At 46.5% G+C, this 27,088-nt stretch overlaps 1 protein-coding gene across 5 annotated transcripts in view; it reads left to right on the top strand.

Annotated features, from left to right (window-relative positions):
* Window positions 1–27,088, top strand: part of LOC136614744 (keratin-associated protein 4-6-like) — a 426,222-nt gene that overhangs the window by 142,928 nt on the left and 256,206 nt on the right. For 4 of the 5 annotated variants that reach the window (XM_066594135.1, XM_066594138.1, XM_066594137.1 and 1 more), the window contains 2 exons: window positions 12,914–13,027; window positions 17,025–17,280. The exons of the other annotated variant lie outside the window; for it this stretch is intronic. In XM_066594135.1, coding sequence (XP_066450232.1) covers window positions 12,914–13,027; window positions 17,025–17,195 — 285 coding nt within the window. In that variant the 3' untranslated portion in view covers window positions 17,196–17,280. Of the gene's footprint in view, window positions 1–12,913; window positions 13,028–17,024; window positions 17,281–27,088 lie in introns of those variants that run through there. 5 annotated transcript variants of the gene reach the window in all.

Raw genomic sequence — 27,088 nt, forward strand, 5'->3', positions numbered from 1 at the left:
TTAGAATGGGAGGGGAGGAGATGGTAGACCCCTTCCATAGTATAATCAGGGGGCATGAGAGATGATCCTAATGCTGCATATAATCAGCCATTAAGGAACACGTTAGTAAGTGCAGTAAAGAAGGAAATGGGAGGTTATATAATGAGATACATAGTTACCCTGAGGATGGGATCGTTGCAGGATGTTTTGCAATATGCAAAACATGCAGAAAAGTGTTACAAGGAAAAGGGTGAGAAAGTGAGGTTTTTTATATGGGGAGAAGAATGTGATATGATGGTTCAAGAAAGTCAGCGAGGTCATTGGACAGCGAGAGGATGTGAAAGTAGAGACAGAGGAAGAAGCAGAGGAAGGATGCAGCTCGGGGATTTAAATGTGTGTTTGAATAATGGAAGTCTAGTGATTTTGCCCGAGAATGCCCTGAGAAACAATGTTCTCAGCCACCTTGGGGAAAAATGACTAGGAGGGGTCGATGTACAACACTTGGAGGATCTCATGGCAATCTCCACTGCCTGAGATAGATCTCCAGGTGAATGGGCGGATGATTACTTTCCTGGTGGGCTCAGGAGCGACCAGGACATTAATACATCCCAATATGTGGCCAATATAAAATGTAGTAATAGTCATATCCTGGTAAGAGGGGTTAATGGCCGGACCCACAGGGAATCCCTCTCTGAACCAGTTATAACAGACCTAGAGACAAATAAGCCTGTGAATGTCAGATTATGTAGTCTTGAATATGTCCAGTAAATGTGTTGTGATGAGATATTATGATAGAATTAGGTATACCTTCACCAGTGTACCTCAGGGCTGCTGGGAATCTCCAACAATTGTCTCCCAGGCTATGTCAGCACACTTAGCCCAGTTCCAGCCTCTTAGAGGTAGTCAGCGACTACTGCATGTTGGTAGCCAGCAGCAGACAGTGGAGAGAATTGTGGTAGACACAGTCGTACTCTTGAGGTTTATTTATGAGCAAGGCCATAAAGTAAACATGTAGAAACTCCAATACGGTCAGCAAACGGTTAAATATTTGGGGTATAACCTGTCAGATGAAGGTAGGCAAGCAATTCTGGAGGTCCCAAAACTATGAGCAAATTATGTCCTCTTTGGGAATGATAATGTTACGTGTGCTGCTGGGATTTGTTGTTCTATTGTGTTTCCAGCAGCACAGCACTCACAGGGTTAATGATTGAGCTGGCTGGGTGTGGTACTGTCTGCTAGCCGATCCCCTGGTCAGTCTATATGGCCCCTCAGGCGAGTAGTCATGAATGCTTGTCTGGTGAGGGTTGCAGTGTGATCAGGTTCATGTCCGTTTGTACGTTTATATTCTGTCAGTTTTGTGTTAGCTTGCTGTGTGTCCTGCTATCTGTGTCCTGTCCTGTTGCAGCGTGCGGTGTGAACGGTGTCTGGTTCTGCTGGACTCCTGGTTAGTGTAGGGACTAGCAGTATAACCAGGAGCTGTGAAGTGGCCTGCTAGCTTTCAACATCTTGTACAACATGTCAACTAATACCTGGTATTTATATTCAGCTTCCAATCTGTTACTAGTGGTTGTATGTTGTATGTGGTATATTCTGGGTCTGTCATGTGGCATGTGAATGCATCCTATTCTGGTGTGTGGCTCCTAGGATCAGCTAGGGCCCAGATCCGAAGACCGCTGGGCTGCCCTTATTAGGGCAATGTCCCCGCTTAGGTAGGGCCACTGTCATCCTCCCTTGTAGCACAGGGTCAGTTGCCTGAAACCGGTGTGAGTCCCGTGTGACCCTGATAGTACCAGTATGTGTCCCCTTTGGTCATGATCATGTGGGTTCCGTGCTTTGCCTGCCCACACGATCGTAACAGACAAACTTCTGCAGCTCCTGGATCTCAAATTCTGCATCTCTGACAGCGCTTCTTACCAGACTCATCTGTGATGAACTTCTGGCTGCAGTTGACCGGATCCAGTGAGATGGGCTGTACATCTCCGTTAAAAAAAAAAAAAAAAAAAAAAAAAAAAGCTATCTTACCTAAATCGTTCTTCAGATGTGCAGCAGTTTTGAGCCATGGCCTGTGTCATGTCTCAACAGGGGGGATGGTGGCACTCATATGGACAGTGTTCATAGCCTAGGGGTTTACAAACTACTCTAAAAAAAATTTTTTGTCTTGTATTATTTGTGCTAAACAATGCAGAAGGGAGTATAAGACCAGGAGGGGGCGCCGTCCGACACATGGGGGATGCTGGGAGAGCTCTGACTGTAACTTCTATAGAAGGAGTGACGAGCGCCATACTGGTAGATCTGCTCCCTGACCTACTGACTGCAATCCCTGCTAGCCGTCATAAACCGCTCCTGCAGTCATACTGATTCTGCCGTCACACGGCTAAATGTCTGACCATTGTCTGTGTATAGCATCTCTCACTCTCCACCCCGCCATACTGTGCACATCTCCAGCCCCTTTACCTCCTGTACCCCCCATTACTTGTAGTATGTAAGCTCGTTGGAGCCGGACCCTCACCCCTATTGTTCGCATCGCCTGATTACTATGTAACCGTGGTTCTGTGATGTTTGTCCTTCTGTCTTTCTGTATCCCCCCGTCTATGTAAGCGCTGCGGGATATGTTGGTGCTATACACAAAGATTATTATAGATGTGTGTCAGATGAGGGACTTGTTGGCATTGCACACAAAGGGGTAAGGCGTGGCTAGATGCTTGCCTGGCTTGATAGTACTCCTAGTCAGGCCACGTCCCTGGCGGCCATCTTAGTGCTAGTCATGGCCTGCGGCCATTTTAGTACCTGCTGTAATACCTTCGGCCGCCGCCCAGGTGCCATCTTGGCTCCTTACATCCCATAGCTGTACCTTCTACCTGGCATCCCAATGCTTGCACTTGTAGTACACAACACCAGTGATTAGTGCCTTCTCTGAACTGCATAGGAATAGTCAGCAGCCTCCATCACTGTCCTCTGTGTGTTGATGATATGTTGTCTATCTTATTAAGTGTGTGCTATAAGATGGGGTCAGTATGATACTGTGGGATATTTAGTCATAGCAGAGGAATATGTACGGTCTCCTTCAGATAAGTGTCAGAGGGGACAGGTTGCTATGGGTGACGGTAGTGAGGTGACAGGTTGCTATGGGTGACGGTAGTGAGGGGACAGGTTGCTATGGGTGACGGTGTTGCTGACAAGGACCAGGGATAGTAGGCAGCAGGACATAAGGGGTGATTACATGATGCAAACAGTCCTGGGATCAGACAGTGAAGGAATGAAGGTTTACAGTAGTATTAGATGAAGATGACAACGGCCTGAGTGCTGCTCTGTGTGCTGGGGTCAGCTCACAAATGGTTACATCCTCTGTTACATGGGAATGCTTCTTTCACCCTCGCCCCCACCTTTCAGCTTTAGAGTTCAGTGAGGGAGGGAGGGGGTATGTGACTGACTCTAGCCATGCTCTGCTTGCTTGATATGAATAGACCTGTAATGAAGATGATCAGGAATGAAGTTTAGTATAAACCTGTGTGAACAGGGAACGTCCATTCTTGCTGTTATTTGTGTACATGTCAGTTCTGTGATTGGTTTGCAGTGATTTTGATTGTTAAATGGTGTTTTCAATGTGATAATGTCATGTAAGATATAATAATAATGAAGTTGTTGATAATGTGAGAGCTGAGTGTCCCTATTACGGGAAGGATAGCACAAGGATGCTGCAGTTATCTGTAGTAGTCCAGCCACAGTTAAAGCTCTGTTTATCTTACTCCATCACCTCTCCCTGATAAGAGAAATTCCTGAGGGGGGGTGTTAACGTTGGAGGATCAAGCGACTGCAGATGATTGGAGTAGTAGTAGTTGTGTGAATCTTAATGTTATGCAGTAAATATTATGTATAGAGAATGTTAATAATTATAGGAGATAGAAAGACTTGACCCCACGACAGATAAAAGTTAATGACAAGTCTTCAAGCTGTGATGAACGTAAAATGTGTGATTAAGCTTCTTAACTGTACCTACCCCCCACAGATAAGTGATCCATGTTATACATTGAGTTTGCTGTTTCCACCTGTGAGCGGGGACCAAATGCCTGCTGTTGCCTCTGATCCTGGGGTCATACTTGCTTCGCACTACCTGGTAATGGGACTGAAGCAGACTACGGGAGACTGCCTGAGGGATGCTGTGCGGAGAGGAGAACCGTAAGGGCACGCTGTCTCTGGGATATGGCCTGAGCTACAGAGAGCACGCACAGACGTGTGATGGTTGTGTGGTGACCGGGCCTAGAACAGGTGCCAGGTACAGCCCCTAACAGGATTGTGCTTGGTACAACTGATAATGCCTGTGTACCTCATGACCTCCGAGGGCAACAGCAAGGGCCGTGTCTGGAGAACTAGGAACACCTCTCCCAAAGGTTCCCCTGACCCATCGGGGTCCCAAGGGGGGTACCGGACGAGTATGGGACGAGAAATCGGATGGCTGCAGGGGGTTTGAGTCTCTTCTCGTATGGTGGGTAACCGTGAATAAAAATGTAGACCGGATTAATTACACATACTATAACCAACAGAGATTTGTTAATTATACAAGAGATGCAATCAAGGGCCTAGAGGAACAACTAGGACACACCTTACACTCATTGCATGGCAAAATAGAATTGCTCTTGTTATGTCACTAGCAGAGTTTGTAAAATGATTGGAGGATATTGTTGTACTTTCATTCCTAATAACACTGCACCAGATGATACCTGAGCACTGGAAGGGTTAAATGTATAATAAAATGACCTAGCTGATAACTCTGGCATAGACGATCCATTCACAGACTGGTTGGAAAACTTGTTCGGACACTGGTCACAAGTCATATACTCTACATTAGTCTCTATGTCAGTATTTGCCTCCATTCTAGTACTCTGCGGTTGCTGCTGTATCCGAGGACTGTTACAAAACCTTATTATTAACACTTCCATCACCAAAACTATGTTCCAAAATATACAAGATGACGAAGAACAAGATGGCTTACTGGGTCAGGTGACCACCTCTGTCTGACAAGTGATGGGTAAAAGTTGTATGAAGGAAGCACTATTTTACTTTGATGATTTTGAAGTGTGACATTTTGATTCCAGTGTATCCTGATTGTACCGGAGGATCGCTCTAATAACTGAGTGACATTTCAATAAGTAAGATTTTATATCATGATGGACAATCATTTATATATGAAGAAAGGAGCATCAATCTCATAATAAATCAAGGCCAAGCTTCTCTTGGGGGCAGGCCTAATTGTGGGTACAATTGGTGGAAGAACTTTATAAAGATATATTTGCATCAATGAAATATTTTTATATGAAATAATTATATACTTAGTCTTGAAGTGTGAACCTAGGCGTCCTGGTAATAAAGCTTCGGGCCGTAGCCAGGGGGTCTGTGGTAGAGTCATTTTATATGTGTATTTACTATTATACTGTGTTGACGTATTGATCTAAAGTGGGGAATGTTAAGAAAATTGTAGAACAATGTATCAGTTAATTATTCTATATTGCATTGTAGATTAGGAATATATAGCATAAGTAGTGAAGGGGTTAAAAAGAAACCCTTCTATAGGCCTCTAATCTCTTCTGAGGTAGACAGATAAGACAGTCTGCTAGACCACCCATGTGTATAAGTTTATAGATGGTGTACACAGGAAACGGGACAGACTGCCTCCCTAGCATTCCTTTTCTCTGAATTCATAACGGTCTTATTGTATGTAATAGATACACTTAAGGAGGTGTAACTTATGTTAATCATTTTTTGTTTTAGCCTATCATGTATTATTAATCTTGGAGGTGTATATACTTTTGCTGTGATGTCATTTATAGTATAAGAATCAAATACGCCTTAGAATAAATTAGAAATCATCTGATATAGCTCAGGCTAGTGTGATGTGTTTCTCCTGGGCCCAGACTTCTGCACGGGATCTGGGACCGTCTTCTCCTTGATAAACACATAAATTCTCCTTACAGATACACTTGTGGAATCTGTGGGCGTGTGATGCTGGAACCAGCTCATTTTCTGAACTGTAGTGGTGAACCTCTTCATAATTGGTGGCAAGAACCTGGAGGCAGCCCTCCAAAAAAAATTGTTTTGACAGAGGCTGGAGGCAGCCTTGGTCAAAATTTTTTTTTTAAAGAGCCTATGGGGACGCCTGAAGAATTGGCTGTTCAGTATGCTGACATGCTGGTTTAGAAGGAGGAGGAGGAGAAGGAGAAAGATCAGAGAAGGATAGACCAACTTTTATCAACAGGACACATACGTGGGACTATTATGCAAATGCTTTCAGCAAAAATAAGTAAAAGAATAAAAAATGAGAGTAGTTTTGTTAGTTCCTATATAGTTTGTGTACACTATTAACGGTATACTGTATAGAACTGGTAACGGTATGCAGTATACAGCTGGGATGCTTGTGAATGCTTTGTGCGCACTACTGGTCCCAGGCAGCCAAACTATTAATGCACAAAAGTGGAGTTGTAGTCCTATAAAGGAGTGTTGGGTTTCAATTATTCCAATCCCATGCCACCTCTGTCACAAAATTTCATGAGCCACAAATGTGGGCATAAAGGGGACTCAGATGCCAGGCGAACCCCTGAAAAATGTGTTCCAAGAGTATAGGCAAACCACTAAAATATTTGTTTACCAAGTGTATAGGCGAACCCCTGAAAGTTTTGTTTACTAAAAGTATAGGCGAACCCCTGAAAAATTTGTGTACCAAGAGTATAGGTGTACACTTAAATTTTTTTTTACCCAGAGTGCAGGTGAACCCCTGAATTTTTTTTTTAGCATACAACTCTTACTTGCTTAATTTGCTAACAGAGCCTGGAGGCAGCCCTCCGAAAAAAAATTGTTTTACAGAGCCTTTTGGCCCTCTGAAGAATTGGCTGTTCTGCGTGCTGACATGCTTGATTAGGAGGAGGAGAAAGATCAGAGCAGGATAGACCAAGCTACTTCTCCCCTTTTTTGGGGTGATAGAGGGTGCATGGTTCTCGTGTACCAGCTTAAAGAAGCTATAGGTTAGCTTTTCAAAGGTGCAGAAGAAAAGTCTGGGTAAATCCAGCCTTTGTTCAAGTGTAAGCTTGTCAGCGCTGTCAGTTGACAGGTGGGTACATTTATCCATGATAATCCCCCCAGCAGCACTAAACACTCTTTCTGATAACACAAGTGGCTGGGCAGGCCAGCACCTCCAGGCTGTACAGCGCCACGTGTGCCACGTGTCCAGCTTTGACACCCAATAGTTGTATGGAGCAGAGGGATCACGGAAGACGTTGGTACGGTCGGCTATGTACTCCCTCACCATCTTTTTATACTGCTCCCTCCTACTCAGCCTTGACCGGGGAGTGCTGACACAGTCTGGCTGGGGTGCCATAAAACTGGCAAAGGCCTTGGACAGTGTTCCTCTGCCTGCGCTGGACATGCTGCCTGTTCCCCTCGTCTCCCCTGCTAGTTAGCCCACTGAAGTACGTCCTCTACCAATAGCGTTGTCAGATGGGAAGTTTAGTATCAACTTTTCCACAAGGGCCTTGTGTTATTGCATCACACTTGTACTCCTTTCCTATTCGGGAATGAGAGTGGAAAAGTTCTCCTTATACCGTGGGTCGAAAAGGATGAACACGCAGTAATCCATGTTGACCAGAATGCAACTAACGTGTGGGTCACGGGAAAGGCAGCTTAACATCAAGTCAGCCATGTGTGCCAGAGTCCCAGTACGCAACACATTGCTGTCCTCACTAGGAGGATGATTCTCAGCCTCCTCCTCCTCTTCAGCCCATGCACGCTGAACCAATGTGCGAGAAGTGGCATGGGTACCCTCTGCAGTGTGGGCAGCAATAGCTTCCCCCTCCTCCTCCTCCCATACGTGCTGAGAAACAGACATGACGGTGGTCTGGCTATCAGGCGACATAGTGTCATCCCCCATCTCCTGTTCTGTCCGCAATGCGCGGCCTTAATGCTTAGCAGCGACCTTCTCAGCAGGCAAAGCAACAGGATGGTTACGTTGAAAATAGCTGCATCGCCGCTCACCAATTGCGTTGACTCCTCAAAGTTTCCTAACAGCTGACAGATGTCAGACATCCATGCCCACTTCTCTGTGAAGAAGTGCAGAGGCTGACTACCATTCCGATAGGCTTGTCGCAGCTGGTATTCGACAATGGCTCTACGCTACTCGTAAACTCTGGCAATGTTGAATTCCAGCACGTGGGCGCATCGCACAACAGTCGGTGAACTGGCAGCTGGAAGCGCTGTTAAAGTGTTCTGAGGGTGGCAGCATCTGTGGTGGACTTTCTGAAATATGCGCCCACACGACACACCTTGCTTAGCAGCTCAGACAAATTGGGGTCATTTTTAAGAAAGTGCTGAACCACCAGATTGGACATGTGGGCCAGGCATGGAACGTGTGTTAGTCTGCCAAGCTGTAGAGCCGCCACCAGGTTACACCCATTGTCACACACGACCATGCCTGGTTGAAGGTTCAGCGGCGAAAGCCACAGATCTGTCTGCTCCATCAAACCCTGTAACAGCTCTTGGGTGGTGTGCCTCTTGTCACTTAAGCTCAGGAGTTTCAGCACGGCCTTCTGACGCTATCCCATGGCAGTGCTACAGCGCCTCGAGCTACCGACTGAAGGCGACGTGCTCACAGATGGTAATTGAGAAGTCGAGGAGGAGGTGGGGGGAATGGAGAAGGTGGCATAATAAACCGGAGAAACTATGGCCGAGGTAGGACCCGCAATCCTCGGTGTAGGTAGCTCGTGAGCAGACCCAGGGTCAGACTTGCTCCCAGCCGCCACCAGGTTAACCCAATGTGCCGTCAGGGAGATGTAGTGTCCCTGCCTGCCAGCACTTGTCCACGTGTCGGTGGTTATGTGGACCTTCCTAGTAACCGCATTGGTGAGGGCACGGTTGATATTTCTAGACACGTGCTGGTGTAGGAAGGGGATGGCACTGCGGGAAAAATAATGGTGACTGGGGAATGAGTAGTGTGGGGCAGTTGCCGCGGAAAGCCTCACTTTCGATCACCCTATATGGCAGCATCTCCAGACTCAGCAGGTTGCTTACATGCACATTTAGCGATTGTGCATGTGGGTGGATGGTTGCATATTTGAGCTTGCGCTCTAAGGCCTCTGTAATGCGCAGCTGAATGCTGCGCTGTGACACATTGGTGGAGGCAGTGGAGGACCGTGCAGACGAAGGGGTGGAAGCAGTGCGGGAGACACTCGTGCCTAGGTCCTGGGAGGGGGATTGCATTTCAGTGCCCGCATGTGAGACGGGGGAAGAGGCAGTAGTGTGACTTGCAGGCAGTGAATGGCCTTCGTTCCACCTTGTGGGGTGCTGCTTAGGCATTATATGCCTGCACATGTTGTTGGTGGTCAAGCTGGTAGTGGTGGCCTAACCTGCTGATCTTGGTTCGGCACAGGTTGCACACCACTGTTCATCGGTCATCAGAAAAAAAAACTCCAGACCTTCGAACACCTAGCCCTCTGCACGGGAGCTTGCCGCAAGGAGGTGCTGTGGGAAAGAGTAGGAGGATTAGTTGCTCTAGCCCTGCCTCTCCCTCTGGCCACCCCACTGCCTCTTCCAACCTGTTCTGGTGCTGCAGTTGCCTCACCCTCAAAAGCGCTGTCCTCAGCAGGCTTACCAACCCAGGTCGGGTCAGTCACCTCATCATCCACCAGCTCTTCCTCTGACTCATCAGTCTGCTCCTCTCTCAGGCTTAATGACCTAACAACAACCTCTCTGACAGAAAACTGTGTCTCATCATAATCATCAACAAATACCTCTTGAGACACTACTTGGAAGTCCCCACCCTCATCACCCTGAGACTGTGAAAGGTCCAATTTTTGGGCATCAGTCATGACAAACTCCTCAGGTGACTCAATAACCGTTTTTTCCGACTCAAGGAAGGAACCCGAGAACAGTTCCTGGGAGTCTGCCTGTTCAGAATCTCTCCTTTGCTGGGACAGACCAGGCTGGGAGGAAGGAGGAGCAGCCTGAGGAGTCAGAGGTCCAGTCCCTCGGCTAGCGGGAGTGGACTGCGTGGAAGACTGTGTGTTGGATAAATTAGTGGATGCGTTATCCACTATCCAAGTCATCACCTGCTCGCACTGTTGTGGTATTAATAATGGTCTACCACGCGGACCTGCAAACTGTGAGATGAAGCTAGGGAGTGTATATACACAGAGTTTTACTTCTCCCTCAGCAGCAAGCACTGTTTCACCCCACCCAGGACCATGGCCTTTGCCCACACCCTCATTCGGATGCCCACGTCCATGTCCTCTACCTCGACCCTTACCCCTAGTCTTCATCATGTTGGATAATGCACTCGGTCAAAATGCTACGCAAACTGCGAGTTATTTGTGTATGCTTGTAGGCCAAAATAGACACTGTAAACTGAGTATAGTGTTGTTAGATAGTGTGTATTGACAGCACCCACACACGGGTATGTAGCGTACGCATCCTGAAAGGGCTGGTAATACACTGCACACAGCTGTTTCTTAACAGCATCATTGATTAACCTGCCCTCGGCATAAGATATGTGTTTGATTCATCCAAATTATCCCGACTCCTTTTTAGGAACAACCCCCAGTGGTGAGACAATCATGCCTGCTATGGGTGGTTCGCAAAACAGGACCCTACATTCTACCAAGTTTCAGTTCCTTTGCTAGTTGTTCTCTTACTGTAGTTGGATTTACCAGAGCAGATTTCTGGTTTTGCAATCTCTTAGCACCTGCTGCTCAGCCACAGCCAGCCAACGTAAGCCCTGGATGAGCCCGTCCTATAAGAGTTTAGCTTCATTAATAATTAGAAAAGCTTATAGGCTCACTTTTACCTAGTTTACTTGCACTGGAGTTGGCTTTTTTGTCAGCAACATAAAAGGCCCGTCTCCCTCGTCCTCTTCGCGTTTTTGTTTTTTTTGCACCACAGACTGCAGTGGGATAGTTTGACCAGCACCTCACACACCAGTGTTCGCACGGCCTCTTTCACACGGGCGCTGTCCACCAGCAGTATACACTGCTCTGAAAATCGCATGCAGGAGTTAATTCAAGCTATATGAAGTCGCCTGTTCACATGCTCCGAGGTGCGAGATGCGTTCTGTCAGGCTCCCATAGGAGCCAATGGAAAGCACGCAGCAAAGATCGGACAGGTCTGATCTTTATGCGCACCTCGGAGCTAGATGTGAGTTTGCACTCGCATGTCCTATCTTTTGTTAGGTGCACAAGTTCAGCGTGCCCAACATTCTCTCATGTGAACGCTTCTATAGGAACCTATTGGTTAATACAGCAGTGTGTTCTGTGTGCTGCTATACTGCAGATGGATAGCACCCATGTGAAAGAGGCCTACCAGCAAGCATGATCCTTTCTTTATAAACCGGAACATAAAAAATGGATATAGCGCTCACAGGGTATGAAATTCCAGAAATTGACGAGAAAGAAGATAAAAGAAAGAATAAAACGACCGACTTTATTACTAAATATAGTTATAATCATAGTGATATTAGAAAAATAGTGTAAAAATTAGAGTATCCTCGCTAACGATCCCTTTTTAAATAAAAAATTGGATAAAAATCCCACATTAGTTTTTAAACATAATAAAACCTTAAACATTTTAGTTCCTTCTTATCCGACAAAAAGGATTACTTCCACTAAACGGATTCTTTTTTAGGGAATTAGTTGGCTCCTACAAGTGTGAAAAGAGATGTCAATGTTGTCACCACATTACACATAAAAATAAAGAGATTCACATGGATAATAAAAGGATTCCAATAAAACAAAGACTAAATTGTGATAGCAACCTTTCCTGTACTATAAGCCTTGTCCACCGGCCCAAGTCTTTTTGGTCAAAAGTGAGTTAGGTGGATTTGACTAGTTTCCTTCTAAAGGTTATGTTGCAGTAGGACCACCGAGTGTCCACGTAAGATGAATATGCATGTATAATAAGGTCTACGTACCACCATAAGTCCACGCTGAAGTGAATGTCCTGCTCATTGAACATGTTAGCGTACACCAGAAAGCTTTAGGCATTGTAATATGCATTAAGCATTACTCCATAACCCGCGTACAAAGACATGTCTCCTGTAATACCAGCAACTCATATACACGGAATGGCCACTTTGTTAGAGACAACGCCCCCCCCTACCTCATCTACTAGCACATCGGACCTCTTTGGCCTTGAGAACTGCAGTGATTTATTGTTATGTAGATCCACTAGAAGAAATTATTCTGCGGGAATATTGACCCATGTGGGCAGAAGACCTTTTTGAAGTTCCCACAAATTAGATGGAGGTGCTGACATGCTCTCGCTTTTCTCGTGCCACACTTTCAAACAGTTGCATGATAGGGTGTTTATATCAGATTAAGATCTTATAGTGTCCTCCATATAAAAAAGGAAGCATGTGGTCACTAATAGGTAGATGTGTTTTTGGCATCTAAAAAATCCAGATGCTTTTTTCATATACTTTTTAACCCGTTTATGGTTTTCCTATAGAACTTCCATAGAAAAGAGTGCCAAACAGACCTCATACACACAATGTCTGTCTGAAAGTTCAAGGACGCGGTCAGAGGGCGATTTGCGAGTTATGGGTGAGAATCTAGGGCTCACCTCCCAGCGGACAGCACACAGATGCAGGTCCATGTACTGTCTGAGCGGTGGGTAGTGGACATTACATATCCTACCCTCATCCATGATACGGAGCAGAACAGGACATAGTCCACGTGAAATAGCGCTCAAGTGATTAGCCTTATTGGCAAGTATGTGTCCATGTGCCGTGAATTACATAGACAGCACACAGATGGGAAAGATGACTGTCTGAATTGTCCCTAACAGCCTCTCCTTCCTGGTGTGAAGTAATAATTGTGGCTGATCTCAGGAATAATAACAATGAAACAAACCTTATAAAAGAGGGAATAAATGTGTTTTGAATTATAATTCTCTTTATCTTTAGGATGATGGAGATTCCTGTGCTGTAAGTGAATATTGTAAGAGCGGGTGCTGCCAATTACTGATAGGAGGTATCTGTAGACCAAAAGCAAAAGAAAATGAGGCCTGTGACCCTGAGGTGAGTATCTGTAAGCGGCTGCTATTCTGGTTTCTCCATCAGGCCGTATTCACACGGTGAAGAGCGAGTTGCACTTGCAATTCTCAGCAATTTGCATGGCAGAGCACACAGACCCCCATACACATGCTGTGTGGGACCCCGCAGCGTACATGTCACATGCTTGTACAAGTCATGCAGAAATTTATCAAACTTGAACCGACATGCTGAGTGGGGAATAAAAAGTGTATCTTATCTTAGAACTCGACATGGAGCTGTTCCTCCTTTATTCCTTCTGGAAGTGTATGAATAGATACATGGTGGCGTGCTTGTACACTAGGCAGTGATGTGACATGAGCTTTTACTGGAAATTACCACAATTTTGGATGCACCCTAAAACCTCATGTTCCACTTTTACAAGCTGTGTGGCCAAACACTGCATTGATAAGCTGCTATAAGGGCTTTATCACATGGATGAGTTTAACATTCAAGTTCTGTACGAGTTTGAAACTAACCAAACTTGCACAAGACTTCGCCCCTTTGGGGCCCAGTCAAATGGATGTACTTTCTATCCATATTACAGCTGTATTTTTTTATGGACAGTATACAACACCATTGATTTGCATTGGTGGATTCAAAAGAGTATTTGACATGCATAAAAACCCCATGTCGTCTTTTTGGAACAAAATCCCCAATTAAATTCAGGAGATTGCAAAGTCACTATTTTTTTTTAAATCCGAATTGTGAGGGAACATATGGAAGAAGAGGATAGTGGGTGGTAAACCATCAAATGATTCTCCTTATGTTTTTATTAATTTTTGCGTGCGTGAAAAATGCAGTAAATATGGATGCAATATGGATGAGTCCTTGAAGTTAATGTGTTCATTTACATGTGCAAATTTATTCCAGATATCAATGGTGCATATTAAAAAAAATGCAACACGTCCTATTCTGATTCTCATACAACATTCATCCATTCAATCAGATTGGTCCCTGCGCTGAGCCAATGAGAGGCAGCAGTCACTCACCCATTGATGAATGGGTGTGTGAGTGAGATCTGCCTCTGATTGGTCAGGCTGTGACCAATTAGAGGCAGCTCATTCAGCAGGCGGGGATTTTAAATCCCCGGCTGCTGAATACTACTCACAGCTGTTCAGAGCAGTTCAGGAGGACTGCCGCCGGCCGCGCTGAACTCCGTCTGCCGGGACCAGGTGAGTATATATATATTTTTTTATTTTTACACATTTCTGGATGAATAGCAGGGAAGGGCTTATATATTTAAGCCCTTCCCGACAATTCATCCCGCGATCGCCCGCAGCGCATTGCTTTCAATGGGCTAACATCGTTCTGCCGGGACAAGGCGAGTATTTTTTTTTTTTTACTTTTTACACATTTCTGGATGAATTTCAGGGAAGGGCTTACATTTTTAAGCCCTTCCCGAAAATTCATCCCGCGCTAGCCGGCAGCCCATTGCTTTCAATGGAGCCGGCTGTATTGCCGGCTCCATTGAATTCAATGGTCAGTGCTCGTTTAATCGAGACGAGTACCACGTGGTGCTCGTCTCGAGTAACGAGAATCTCGAGCACCCTTATACTCGAACGAGCATCAAGCTCGGACGAGTATGCTCGCTCATCTCTATTAAAAATGCATTGCACAAAAATTGCAAGTTTGTGCATTGTGATGTGATAAAAAGGAGGCTCAATAGAGGAACATGGGAAATAAAAAAAAAAAAAAAAACGCAGAAAGACACGGCATGTAGCGACTCTTATTTATTTATTTATTTTTCACTCCTCATCATGTGAGTGAAAACATCCCAAATCTGAAGGAAACTATTAAAAATCACTGTTTTCATAATTTCACAGCATTTTCACTTCGGGCTCCTTCACAATGGCAAGTCTGATATTGCCACAATGAAATTGCGGCAAAATCAATGCTTTGTATCGGCGATTTTTTTTTTATTTTGAGCGTCAGCAATACCTTTTTTGGTGAAGAATCAGGGATTGCCTCGCTACTACCCATGATTTTCTCATGCGATAAAATCAAGTCAATCGGAGTTTCTAATGTTTAAAACGCATTGCATCACAAGGAAATTGCAAGTTTCTGCGTTGCAATGCAATAAAAAGGAGGTTCCATAGGGAAACAAGAGCTAGAAAAAAAAAAGCAAAATGCAGAAAGATGGGACATTCTGTGTTTTTTTTTCATGCCATATTGCATGAGTCAAATAATCGTAAATGGAAATGAAACCTTTGAAAAATCATTGGTTTCGTAATACTGCGTTTTCACTCACTCTCACATTGCGCAATTTTATTGCCAGTATGAAAGCAGCCTAAGGTCGGACAGTCTGATATTAGGCTGTGATTCCCGGCCTGATGATGCATTTGGCATAATATAAAAGCCCCTGGATGTTGAGCGTTTTCATGTGACAACAGCCTTGCATAACTGCGGGGATGAAGGGAATCCCCACTGCGGCCGTCACAGGATTGCAAAGTTCTCCCATTGCTTTCATTGCCTCCTGTATAGAATCACATATCGGTGCCGTGCAGGAAAACATCACTAATGTGTATGAAGCCATTCAAAAGAATAGGGTTCCTATTTGTGCGAGATTTGTGGGTCTCGCAGTGCACAATTCTCACTCAATTTTGTACAAGTGCGAAGACAGCCTAAGGCTAACCTAAAACATGGCCCAATTTCACCATCACCAACATGCATTTTCGCTGCGGATGCGTGGTATTTTTATAGCGACACTACCTCGCAACATTGTGGGAAAGTAGCGATCCCCATCCAGGACAGTAGGAGCAAGGAGGCTCTCACATTGTTTTCAAGGGTATGACCTTGCATGGCATGAACCTAGCACATGGTGCGATGCTGCTGCCGGCCACCATTAAAATATTGGGAGATGTGATGGGAAAACACACTCAAAGATTCATACTGGGATTTGTTTCATGCATCACATCGCAATGTAGGAACAAAATCACTCGTGTGTGACCCCATTCAAAAGATGCACATCTCACACCGGTCAATTCTTGCATGATTTTTCTCGCCCGTATGTAGCCCGCCTAAAATCACGGTTCTGGTAATTAAGGCCTAATGAGCTTTCATGCTGGCCTCATCATGGCCGAATGTTGCATTAATGAAGTATAGCCACGATCGAGTCCCAAGCTTAATTAGCATTTTCTCATCCATTCAAACGGGTGTATCATGTAAAAAGAACGCTGCAGCGCAGATTTACGTTGGTCAGCAGAAATCCTTGGAATGACTTCTAATAGCTGAAATAGCAACTCTCTTATTTTCTAAGCTCCCATAGGAGTCTAGTGAACCTCCCTGTGTTTTTCGACAAAAGATTGGTCAAGACTTATCTTCTGACGCAGTGCGAAAAATTGGTGTCTGAAAATGGTTGCCGATTTTTCGTTTTAATGGTGTGATTTTTTATTTTTTTTTCACATGGCTGCAAATTATTTAAGTGAATAAATGTATTGGAATCCGATGCTTCACATGGTCAGAATTTTCGGACGACAATTTATCACGGCTAATTAGCAGCATAAAAACGCTCATGTTAATGAATCATAAAACCGTGTGCGGTGGGAGATGTAGCATCAGACAGGACATTCACAGTTATAGGACCCCCAGCCTCACGCTGCGTCTCCCACCGCTGATCTTAGATGTTACTGGTAGATGTGTTAGGATTAGAGATGAGCGAGTATACTCGCTAAGGCACATTACTCGAGCGAGTAGTGCCTTAGCCGAGTATCTCCCCGCTCGCCTCTAAAGATTCGGGGGCTGGCGGGGAAGAGTGGGGAGGAACGGAGGGGAGCTCTCTCTCTCCCTCTCTCCCCCCGCTCCCCCCTGCTCCCCGCCGCAACTCACCTGTCACCCGCGCCGGCCCCCAAATCTTTAGAGACGAGCGGGGAGATACTCGGCTAAGGCACTACTCGCTCCAGTAATGTGCCTTAGCGAGTATACTTACTCATCTCTAAATAGGATTCATATGTGTCTTCATTAACCCTGTCATCTCTTTCTTCAGAGTCATAATGGGCTCTATGATAACTGCCCGTGTGAGAGCGGACTTATATGTGAAAAGGACACACCCGAAAGAAAACCTTTTCTTTGTGGAGAATACTTCCTAATTGTAAACTACAGTAACCTAAGCAGAAGAATCTGCAAGAAGCCAGACACAGCAAATAAATGTAACTAAGAGCTGGGAAAGTATCAACCGGTATCTACACGGATCTACAAGAGGGTGTCAGTCTTATGGAAATAAAGCTTCTACAACTTCCTAATGCTTTGTCTTTCCTCACTGTTTGCACGATCTCCATTTGCTGTCAGTAAGGCCGGTTTCATATGGGCGACAAAATCACGTGATTTTCTCACGATGTGACAGTGCTAAAAATCGCATGTTTGTGTAGCCCATGGTTTCCAATGGGTTCCTTCTCATTGTTTAGTAGGCTGCTACATTTCGAGAAAAAAAAAAACACGGTTGCTGAAAATTGTCGCATTTTGCTATGTTTTGCAGCCCATGTTTCCCTATGGAACTTTCCTTTCTGTTGCATTGTATGAAAAAGTGGTGCGATGCAACTTTTACAGTAGGAAATCCCACTGTAAGGCCTAGTGCCCATGGCCGTGATGGACTCTGCAAGCAGAATACCGCAGCGCAGCCCATCATCATATATATATATACTTTTTTTAATGCAGCCAGGGCTTCTTTTCAGGGAAGGGTGTTAATTAGAGATGAGCGAACGTACTCGGTAAGGCCGATTTCGCAATCGAGCACCGCGATTTTTGAGTACTTCACTACTCGGGTGAAAAGTACTCGGGGGCGCTGTGGGTGAGCAGGGGGTTGCAGAGGGGAGTGGGGGGGAGAGGGAGAGAGAGACCTCCCACCTGTTCCGCGCTGCTACCCCCCGCTCCACCACGCCACACCCCACCACACAGCGCCCCCGAGTACTTTTCACCCGAGTAGTGAAGTACTCGAAAATCGCGGTGCTCGATTGTGAAATCGGCCTTACCGAGTATGTTCGCTCATCTCTAGTGTTAATATTTCAAGCTGCCCAAAAAATGTCAACAAAAGAGAGCTGAGCCGTTCTGACCAGACCGTTATAGGGTGTAGGGACCGGCGGATGTGTGAAGGCACACACACATGGCTACCGGGCTCACGAGCAGCTCCAACTATTTTGTCTGCCACCCAGAAACACTCGCACAATCGTTACACACCCTTGTGTCTGTCAGAACCATTTCCAGGCACTTGGCTGAAGAACATTTGGTCTCCCCGCACTCTTTACATGTATTGTCACAGCATGCCATACAGAATCTGTATGCCTCCCATATCACATCTTGCATTCAAGAAACAGGCAACCCAACAGTTTGCTAGAGTCCCCCTTCAAAGGGCCAGTTTTTCACAATGAATTACACTTTTACTCAGATATTGTAATCACTTACATAAACATTACAATCACACAGAGAATGCTTCACTCAATTCCTACAAATCCTTCTCAGAGCTTGATTTTTTTTTTCCAGTGTAATTTTAGATTGTGCTTCACCTCCATAAAGAAATTTGGTAAGTATTTCTGTGTCTGGGGTCTTTATGCAGCACAAAGATTGTAGTCACTATGTGACCCATGTCAGGCCCATGTTATAGGGTGACACCCAGGTCACCAGGCAGCAAAACTCTCACAAAGTATAAGACACTAGCTTATGGTCTTTTTTTTTTTTTGCCTTACTTTCAATACTGGGAAATCACAGAGGCAGAAATATGTCTAAATAATAGAGATTAAGGCCCTTCACAGAAATAGACAAATTAAAATATAGCTTTTATTTATGACTCCATAAAATTATAACGTGGGCTAACAAACAGACAAACAACGAACTTGGGGACAGAGAACATGTAGGTCAGGGTTGGTCAGATAGATGGAAACTGAATAAACAGATGACCTAACCTTGATTATAGTACGGACAAGACTGTCTATAATAGCATATAACGATTCATAGACAGGTAACGAGATTCCTCCGAACCTAAATGAGTGGTCCTTAGTTAGGTCTAGATATCAGAGATGAGCTGTCAATTGGGTATAGCTTAAATAGTAAAGCACCCTAGGACCTGAATATCTAGATCTCAAATAGGGGATAGGTATCAAGAATAAGCTGGCATTTAGATGTAGCAAGATTATTATGCTCATGGTGTAGATAGTACAGCTCTAGACATAGCAAGATGGTATGGCTTGACGCGTTTCCCTACTGATATAGACAGTAGTTCATCAGGAGCAGGTTATATAATTATTAGTGTACTAGTTAGCTCAATTGCCAGTGAAAAATGCCAAGAAATAGATCTCAGGCATAGAAGATATAGAGCCTCTGTCAACTTAGTGGTAAGGTATCACAGAGTAATTTATAGCACCTTGTGAGAGGCGTGCATGAAGGACAATATGTCTTTTTTGTAATGCACTGCGCTAGATAAAAGAGAGAGTGATAATAACAGGATCAGAACTCTAGATTGGTGAGTTCAAAGCAGATCCTGAATATTAATCAAGGAGCACTAGCAGCTATGAAAAGGTCCGCATAATAGCGGAAATAATTCCATCCAAACCGGTCAATTTGCTGTCTTAAATAAAGTGCTATCCTTGGTGTAATAACAGGGAGCTATGATACCAAATGCAAAATAATAAATAAAACAACAAAATAGTAGAGTCTGTGACTCTGATGGTGAGTTCAGGCATATGATTGCAAGCCCAGAGTTGTGCTGGTGTTATACCCTGCTGGCCCTCCCCAAAATGGGTGGGTGTCCGAAATTGACCAATCAAATGCGGAGATGGGAGGAGTAAAGTCTCGCATCCTATTACAAAGAGAATTCCCATCATCAAAACCACCAATGCATTAAACATAAGATGCCCGAGTGATACCTAATGAGATTGCGCTTAGCCGAGATCTCCGATCGCTATAACAAGGCGATCATAAGCTGAATTTCTACATAGTACGAGTACCGCTCGTCGGGCGATCACGCATGCGTGCGTCGCGCCGTGACGTAAGAGCGTCCGTCACGTCAGTGTGATGCGGCGCTGGATGACATGGAGATGTATATCACGTGGTCCTGTTTAATTCATAAAAGCGTAAGTCCATGGTATGACACAAATTGACATGGAGATGCCGGTCACTTGATTTAAGATTAATCCGGTCATGTGACTGTTGTATTGAAAGAATAGACATCGAGCTTGTAGAGTGATTAAGAGGGCGGCACTAGGTAAATAATAGTCGTACCTGGATTATGGGAGATATCACATCCTAGTATAGAATAATTTAATCGATGTTAATAATAAAAGGACTATTGATCGGCTCATTGCAATTAATAGGACAGTTATTTGGAGGGTGAACTGCACAATATAATAACGATTGATACAAGATAGTAGCGTGTCATGCATATCGGTCACATCTTGACTCAAGGATACTGTGTAGCAAGAACGTCCTCAGTGAGTTGGTGGCATAATAATGATGCCAAATTATACGTCACTGTGCTTATCAGGCTGGAAGCGCTAACATTTGGGTAACAATATCTATATATGTAGATTCCAAATGTGAGTTATTACGTAGCATGATCATTAATAATAATTCAGAACGCATAATGTGATATAGTTTGATCCAATAATTATGATCCATTGATAAACTTGTTAACAAAGAGACATATGTATTTATTGATTAAGCAGTTTTCTAATGCATGGATAGGATTGGCCAATTTGACACATGTCTGGGGACAGCATGAATATTTAGAGAAATTAAAAGAAGGAGATAATTAGATGTTTAGATGTTCTCATAATAGGGTGAAAGGTAGCTAACTGCCGACTCTAGGGAAGAATTAAAGGGGTAAAGAGTCACAAGTCATAAAAAGCAATTAAAGCAAAGGTTTTGGGTTAACAGTATTAAGTTGATAGATCCAAGAAGCTTCTTTGCACAATAGTCTTTTATCCACATCGCCACGGCGACCATGGGTCCTGAGAACTTCTATCCCTTGGAATTTTAGCGATTGTGTATCGCCATTGTGAAAGTTCCACATATGATCTGCCAAGGGAGTGGACTCATGGCGTCTGATGTTTCCTAGATGACACAAAATTCTTCGGCGGAATTGTTGTATTGTCTTACCTACATAGTTCATAGGACATGAACATGTGGCCAGATAAACCAGATTTTGTGTCCTGCTGTTTATGAAATCTCTACAGGAATATACCTTGTTGGTAGAGGATGCTTTGAAAGTATTACCGCGCAAGATGTATGGACATACTAGACATCCTTGGCAGGGAAAACTCCCTTGAGATTTATTAGAATTGATCCATGTTATTTGGGTCTCACTTGGAGAAAGGTGACTCTTCACCAGGTGATCCCGTAAGTTATGGCCACGGCGGAACGTAATGGCAGGATTAGTGGGAAGATGATCTTGAAAGTCCCTATCACGCTTAAGGATTTCCCAGTAATAGTTCAAAATGTCCCTTACCTTGTGTGGAATCGGTGTCATAAGTCCCAATAATTCTAGCTTTTTGATCTGATGAACGTATTCTAGGCTGTAAAAGATGAGTTCTGTTTTGTGTGGAAGCAAAGGAATATGCTTGATTAATAATGAATGTCCTCTGGATAGTTTCTATTTTTGAAACGTCTGTGTTGTTTTTTACTTTCTGTCTCAAAAGTCTGGTCATCTAAACAGTTACGCCGAAGATGAAGAAACTGGCCCTTTGGAATACCTTGTTTAAGAGGTAGTGGATGGAAACTATTCTAAGTCAGCAGACTGTAACTCGCGGTTAGAGATGAGCGAGCACCAAAATGCTCGGGTGCTCGTTACTCGGGACGAAATTATCGCGATGCTCGAGGGTTCGTTTCGAGTAACGAACCCCATTGAAGTCAATGGGCGACCCGAGCATTTTTGTATTTCGCCGATGCTCGCTAAGGTTTCCTTGTGTGAAAATCTGGGCAATTCAAGAAAGTGATGGGAACGACACAGCAACGGATAGGGCAGGCGAGGGGCTACATGTTGGGCTGCATCTCAAGTTCACAGGTCCCACTATTAAGCCACAATACCGGCAAGAGTGCCCCCCCCCCCTCCCAAAAACATTTACTTCTGAAAAGCCCTCATTAGCATGGCATACCTTAGCTAAGCACCACACTACCTCCAACAAAGCACAATCACTGCCTGCATGACACTCCACTGCCACTTCTCCTGGGTTACATGCTGCCGAACCGCCCCCCTCCCACCCACAGCGCACACCAAAGTGTCCCTGCGCAGCCTTCAGCTGCCCTCATGCCACACCACCCTCATGTCTATTTAGAAGTGTGTCTGCCACGAGGAGGAACCGCAGGCACACACTGCAGAGGTTGGCACGGCTAGGCAGCGACTATCTTTAAAAGGGGCGGGGCGATAGCCCACAATGCTGTACAGAAGCAATGAGAAATATAATCCTGTGCCACCGCCATCAGGAGCTGCACACGTGGGCATAGCAATGAGGAACCTATGTGCCACACACTATTCATTCTGTCAAGGTGTCTCTGCATGCCCCAGTCAGACCGGGCTTTTTAATTCATAGACACAGGCAGGTACAACTCCCTATTGTGAAGTCCCTGTCGACCGACAGCATGGGTGGCTCCCTGGAACCCACCGGTGGTACATAAAAATATCCCATTGCAGTGCCCAACACAGCTGAGGTAGTAATGTCGTGCGTAATGCTGGTGGGCTTCGGCCCACACTGCATGCCCCAGTCAGACTGGGGTTCTTTACAAGTGGAAATAGATGCATTTATAGTTCCCTGTGGACTCACAGCATGGGTGGGTGCCAGGAAGCCACCGGCGGTACATAGAAATATCCGATTGCATTGCCCAACACAGCTGAGGTAGTAATGTCGTGCTTAATGCAGGTGGGCTTCGGCCCACACTGCATGCCCCAGTCAGACTGGGGTTCTTTACAAGTGGACACATGTAGGTTAAACTCCGTGTGCACCTACAGCATGGGTGGCTCCCTGGAACCCACCGGCGATACACAAAAATATCCCATTGCATTGCCCAACACAGCTGATGTCACGTCAGCTGTAATGCAGATGGGCTAAAAATTTATTTGATTACACTGTAGGCGAGGGCCCCCAAAAATTGCTGTATCAACAGTACTAATGTACATCAGAAAAATTGCCCATGCCCAACCAAGAGGGCAGGTGAAACCCATTAATCGCTTTGGTTAATGTGGCTTAAGTGGTAACTAGGCCTGGAGGCAGCCCAGTTTAACGAAAAATTGGTTCAAGTTAAAGTTTCAACGCTTTTAAGAACATTGAAACATATAAAAATTGTTTAGAAAAATTAGATGAGTGAGCCTTGTGGCCCTAAGAAAAATTGCCCGTTCAGCGTGATTACGTGAGGTTTCAGGAGGAGGAGCAGGAGGAGGAGGAGGAATATTAGACACAGATTGATGAAGCAGAAATGTCCCCGTTTTGGATGGTGAGAGAGAACGTAGCTTCTATCCGCGGGTGCAGCCTACGTATTGCTTACGTATCGCTGCTGTCCGCTGGTGGAGAAGAGAAGTCTGGGGAAATCCAGGCTTTGTTCATCTTGATGAGTGTTAGCCTGTCGGCACTGTCGGTTGACAGGCGGGTACGCTTATCTGTGATGATTCCCCCAGCCGCACTAAACACCCTCTCCGACAAGACGCTAACCGCAGGACAAGCAAGCACCTCCAGGGCATACAGCGCTAGTTCAGGCCACGTGTCCAGCTTCGACACCCAGTAGTTGTAGGTGGCAGAGGCGTCACGGAGGACGGTCGTGCGATCGGCTACGTACTCCCTCACCATCCTTTTACAGTGCTCCCGCCGACTCAGCCTTGACTGGGGAGCGGTGACACAGTCTTGCTGGGGAGCCATATAGCTGTCCAGGCCCTTAAAGACTGTTGCACTGCCTGGGCTGTACATGCTGCTCGATCTCCGCACCTCCCCTGCTACCTGGCCCTCGGAACTGCGCCTTCTGCCACTAGCGCTGTCGGATGGGAATTTTACCATCAGCTTGTCCGCCAGGGTCCTGTGGTATAGCAACACTCTTGAACCCCTTTCCTCTTCGGGAATGAGAGTGGGAAGGTTCTCCTTATAGCGTGGGTCGAGCAGTGTGTACACCCAGTAATCCGTAGTGGCCAGAATGCGTGTAACGCGAGGGTCACGAGAAAGGCATCCTAACATGAAGTCAGCCATGTGTGCCAGGGTACCTGTACGCAACACATGGCTGTCTTCACTAGGAAGATCACTTTCAGGATCCTCCTCCTCCTCCTCAGGCCATACACGCTGAAAGGATGACAGGCAAGCAGCATGGGTACCGTCAGCAGTGGGCCAAGCTGTCTCTTCCCCCTCCTCCTCATCCTCCTCATCCTCCTCCTCCTCCTGAACGCGCTGAGATATAGACAGGAGGGTGCTCTGACTATCCAGCGACATACTGTCTTCCCCCGCCTCTGTTTCCGAGCGCAAAGCATCTGCCTTTATGTTTTGCAGGGAACTTCTCAAGATGCAGAGCAGAGGAATGGTGACGCTAATAATTGCAGCATCGCCGCTCACCACCTGGGTCAACTGCTCAAAGTTTCCAAGGACCTTGCAGATGTCTGCCAACCAGGCCCACTCTTCTGTAAAGAATTGAGGAGGCTGACTCCCACTGCACCGCCCATGTTGGAGTTGGTGTTCCACTATAGCTCTACGCTGCTCATAGAACCTGGCCAACATGTGGAGCGTAGAGTTCCACCGTGTGGGCACGTCGCACAGCAGTCGGTGCACTGGCAGATTAAAGCAATGTTGCAGGGTGCGCAGGGTGGCAGCGTCCGTGTGGGACTTGCAGAAATGTGCGCAGAGCCGGCGCACCTTTACGAGCAGGTCTGACAAGCGTGGGTAGCTTTTCAGAAAGCGCTGAACCACCAAATTAAAGACGTGGGCCAGGCATGGCACGTGCGTGAGGCTGCCGAGCTGCAGAGCCGCCACCAGGTTACGGCCGTTGTCACACACGACCATGCCCGGTTGGAGGCTCAGCGGCGCAAGCCAATGGTCGGTCTGCTCTGTCAGACCCTGCAGCAGTTTGTGGGCTGTGTGCCTCCTATCTCCTAAGCTGAGTAGTTTCAGCACGGCCTGCTGACGCTTGCCCACCGCTGTGCTGCCACACCGCGCGACACCGACTGCTGGCGACGTCCTGCTGCTGCTGACACATCTAGATTGCGAGACAGAGGTTGAGGAGGAGGAGGAGGAGGAGGGTGCTTTAGTGGAGGAAGCATACACCGCCGCAGATACCACCATCGAGCTGGGGCCCGCAATTCTGGGGGTGGGTAGGACGTGAGCGGTCCCAGGCTCTGACTCTGTCCCAGCCTCCACTAAATTCACCCAATGTGCCGTCAGGGAGATGTAGTGGCCCTGCCCGCCTGTGCTTGTCCACATGTCCGTAGTTAAGTGGACCTTGCCACTAACCGCATTGGTGAGGGCGCGTACAATGTTGCGGGAGACGTGGTCGTGCAGGGCTGGGACGGCACATCGGGAAAAGTAGTGGCGACTGGGAACTGAGTAGCGCGGGGCCGCCGCCGCCATCATAGCTTTGAAGCCTCCGTTTCCACAACCCTATACGGCAGCATCTCAAGGCTGATAAATTTGGCTATGTGGACGGTTAACGATTGAGCGTGTGGGTGCGTGGCGGCGTACTTGCGCTTGCGCTCCAACACTTGCGCTAGCGACGGCTGGACTGTGCGGTGCGAGACATTGGTGGATGGGGCCGAGGACAGCGGAGGTGAGGGTGTGGGTGCAGGCCAGGAGACGGTAGTGCCTGTGTCCTGAGAGGGGGGTTGGATCTCAGTGGCAGGTTGGGGCGCAGGGGGAGAGGCAGCGGTGCAAACCGGAGGCGGTGAACGGCCTTCGTCCCACCTTGTGGGGTGCTTGGCCATCATATGTCTGCGCATGCTGGTGGTGGTGAGGCTGTTGGTGGTGGCTCCCCGGCTGATCTTGGCGCGACAAAGGTTGCACACCACTGTTCGTCGGTCGTCAGGTGTCTCTGTGAAAAACTGCCAGACCTTAGAGAACCTCGGCCTCTGCAGAGTGGCATGGCGCGAGGGTGCGCTTTGGGAAATAGTTGGTGGATTATTCGGTCTGGCCCTGCCTCTACCCCTGGCCACCGCACTGCCTCTTGCAACCTGCCCTGCTGCTGCCCTGCTGCTGCCCGTGCCTCCCCCTCTGAAGACCTGTCCTGTGTAGGCGTTGCACACCAGGTGGGGTCAGTCACCTCATCGTCCTGCTGCTCTTCTCCGAATCCTCTGTGCGCTCCTCCCTCGGACTTACTGCCCTTACTACTACCTCACTGCAAGACAACTGTGTCTCATCGTCATCGTCCTCCTCACCCACCGAAAGTTCTTGAGACAGTTGGCGGAAGTCCCCAGCCTCATCCCCCGGACCCCGGGAACTTTGCAATGGTTGTGCATCAGTGACGATAAACTCCTCTGGTGGGAGAGGAACCACTGCTGCCCAATCTGAGCAGGGGCCCGAGAACAGTTCCTGGGAGTCTTCCCGCTCCTGAGCATGTGTCATTGTAGTGGAGTGAGGAGGCTGGGAGGAAGGAGGAGCAGCAGACAGAGGATTCGGATTTGCAGCAGTGGACGGCGCAGAACTGTGGCTGGATGATAGGTTGCTCGAAGCACTTTCTGCCATCCAGGACAGGACCTGCTCACACTGCTCATTTTCTAATAAAGGTCTCCCGCGTGGACCCATGAATTGTGCGATGAATGTCGGTACGCCAGAAACGTGCCTCTCTCCTAATCGCGCAGCAGTCGGCTGCGATACACCTGTATCAGGAGTTCGGCCTGTGCCCACACCCTGACTTGGCCCTCCGGGTCCTCGGCCGCGTCCACGTCCTCTAGGCCTACCCCTACCCCTCAGCATGCTGTATTACCAGTGATTTGATTTCACAGGCAGGAAATAAATTGGCGCAAGCCTGCAGGCCAAATATACTTTTTTCCCTTTTGTTTAAAAGGAAAGGCCCACTGCCTCTAGTGAATGAATAATAAGTTTAATAACTGTGTTGCGGCCCTGCAAATGTGTCACAGAACTTTACTGTTGCAGAGTTATTAACTGT

The sequence above is a fragment of the Eleutherodactylus coqui genome, chromosome 1, assembly GCF_035609145.1.
Source record: "Eleutherodactylus coqui strain aEleCoq1 chromosome 1, aEleCoq1.hap1, whole genome shotgun sequence".
NCBI lineage: Eukaryota > Metazoa > Chordata > Amphibia > Anura > Eleutherodactylidae > Eleutherodactylus > Eleutherodactylus coqui.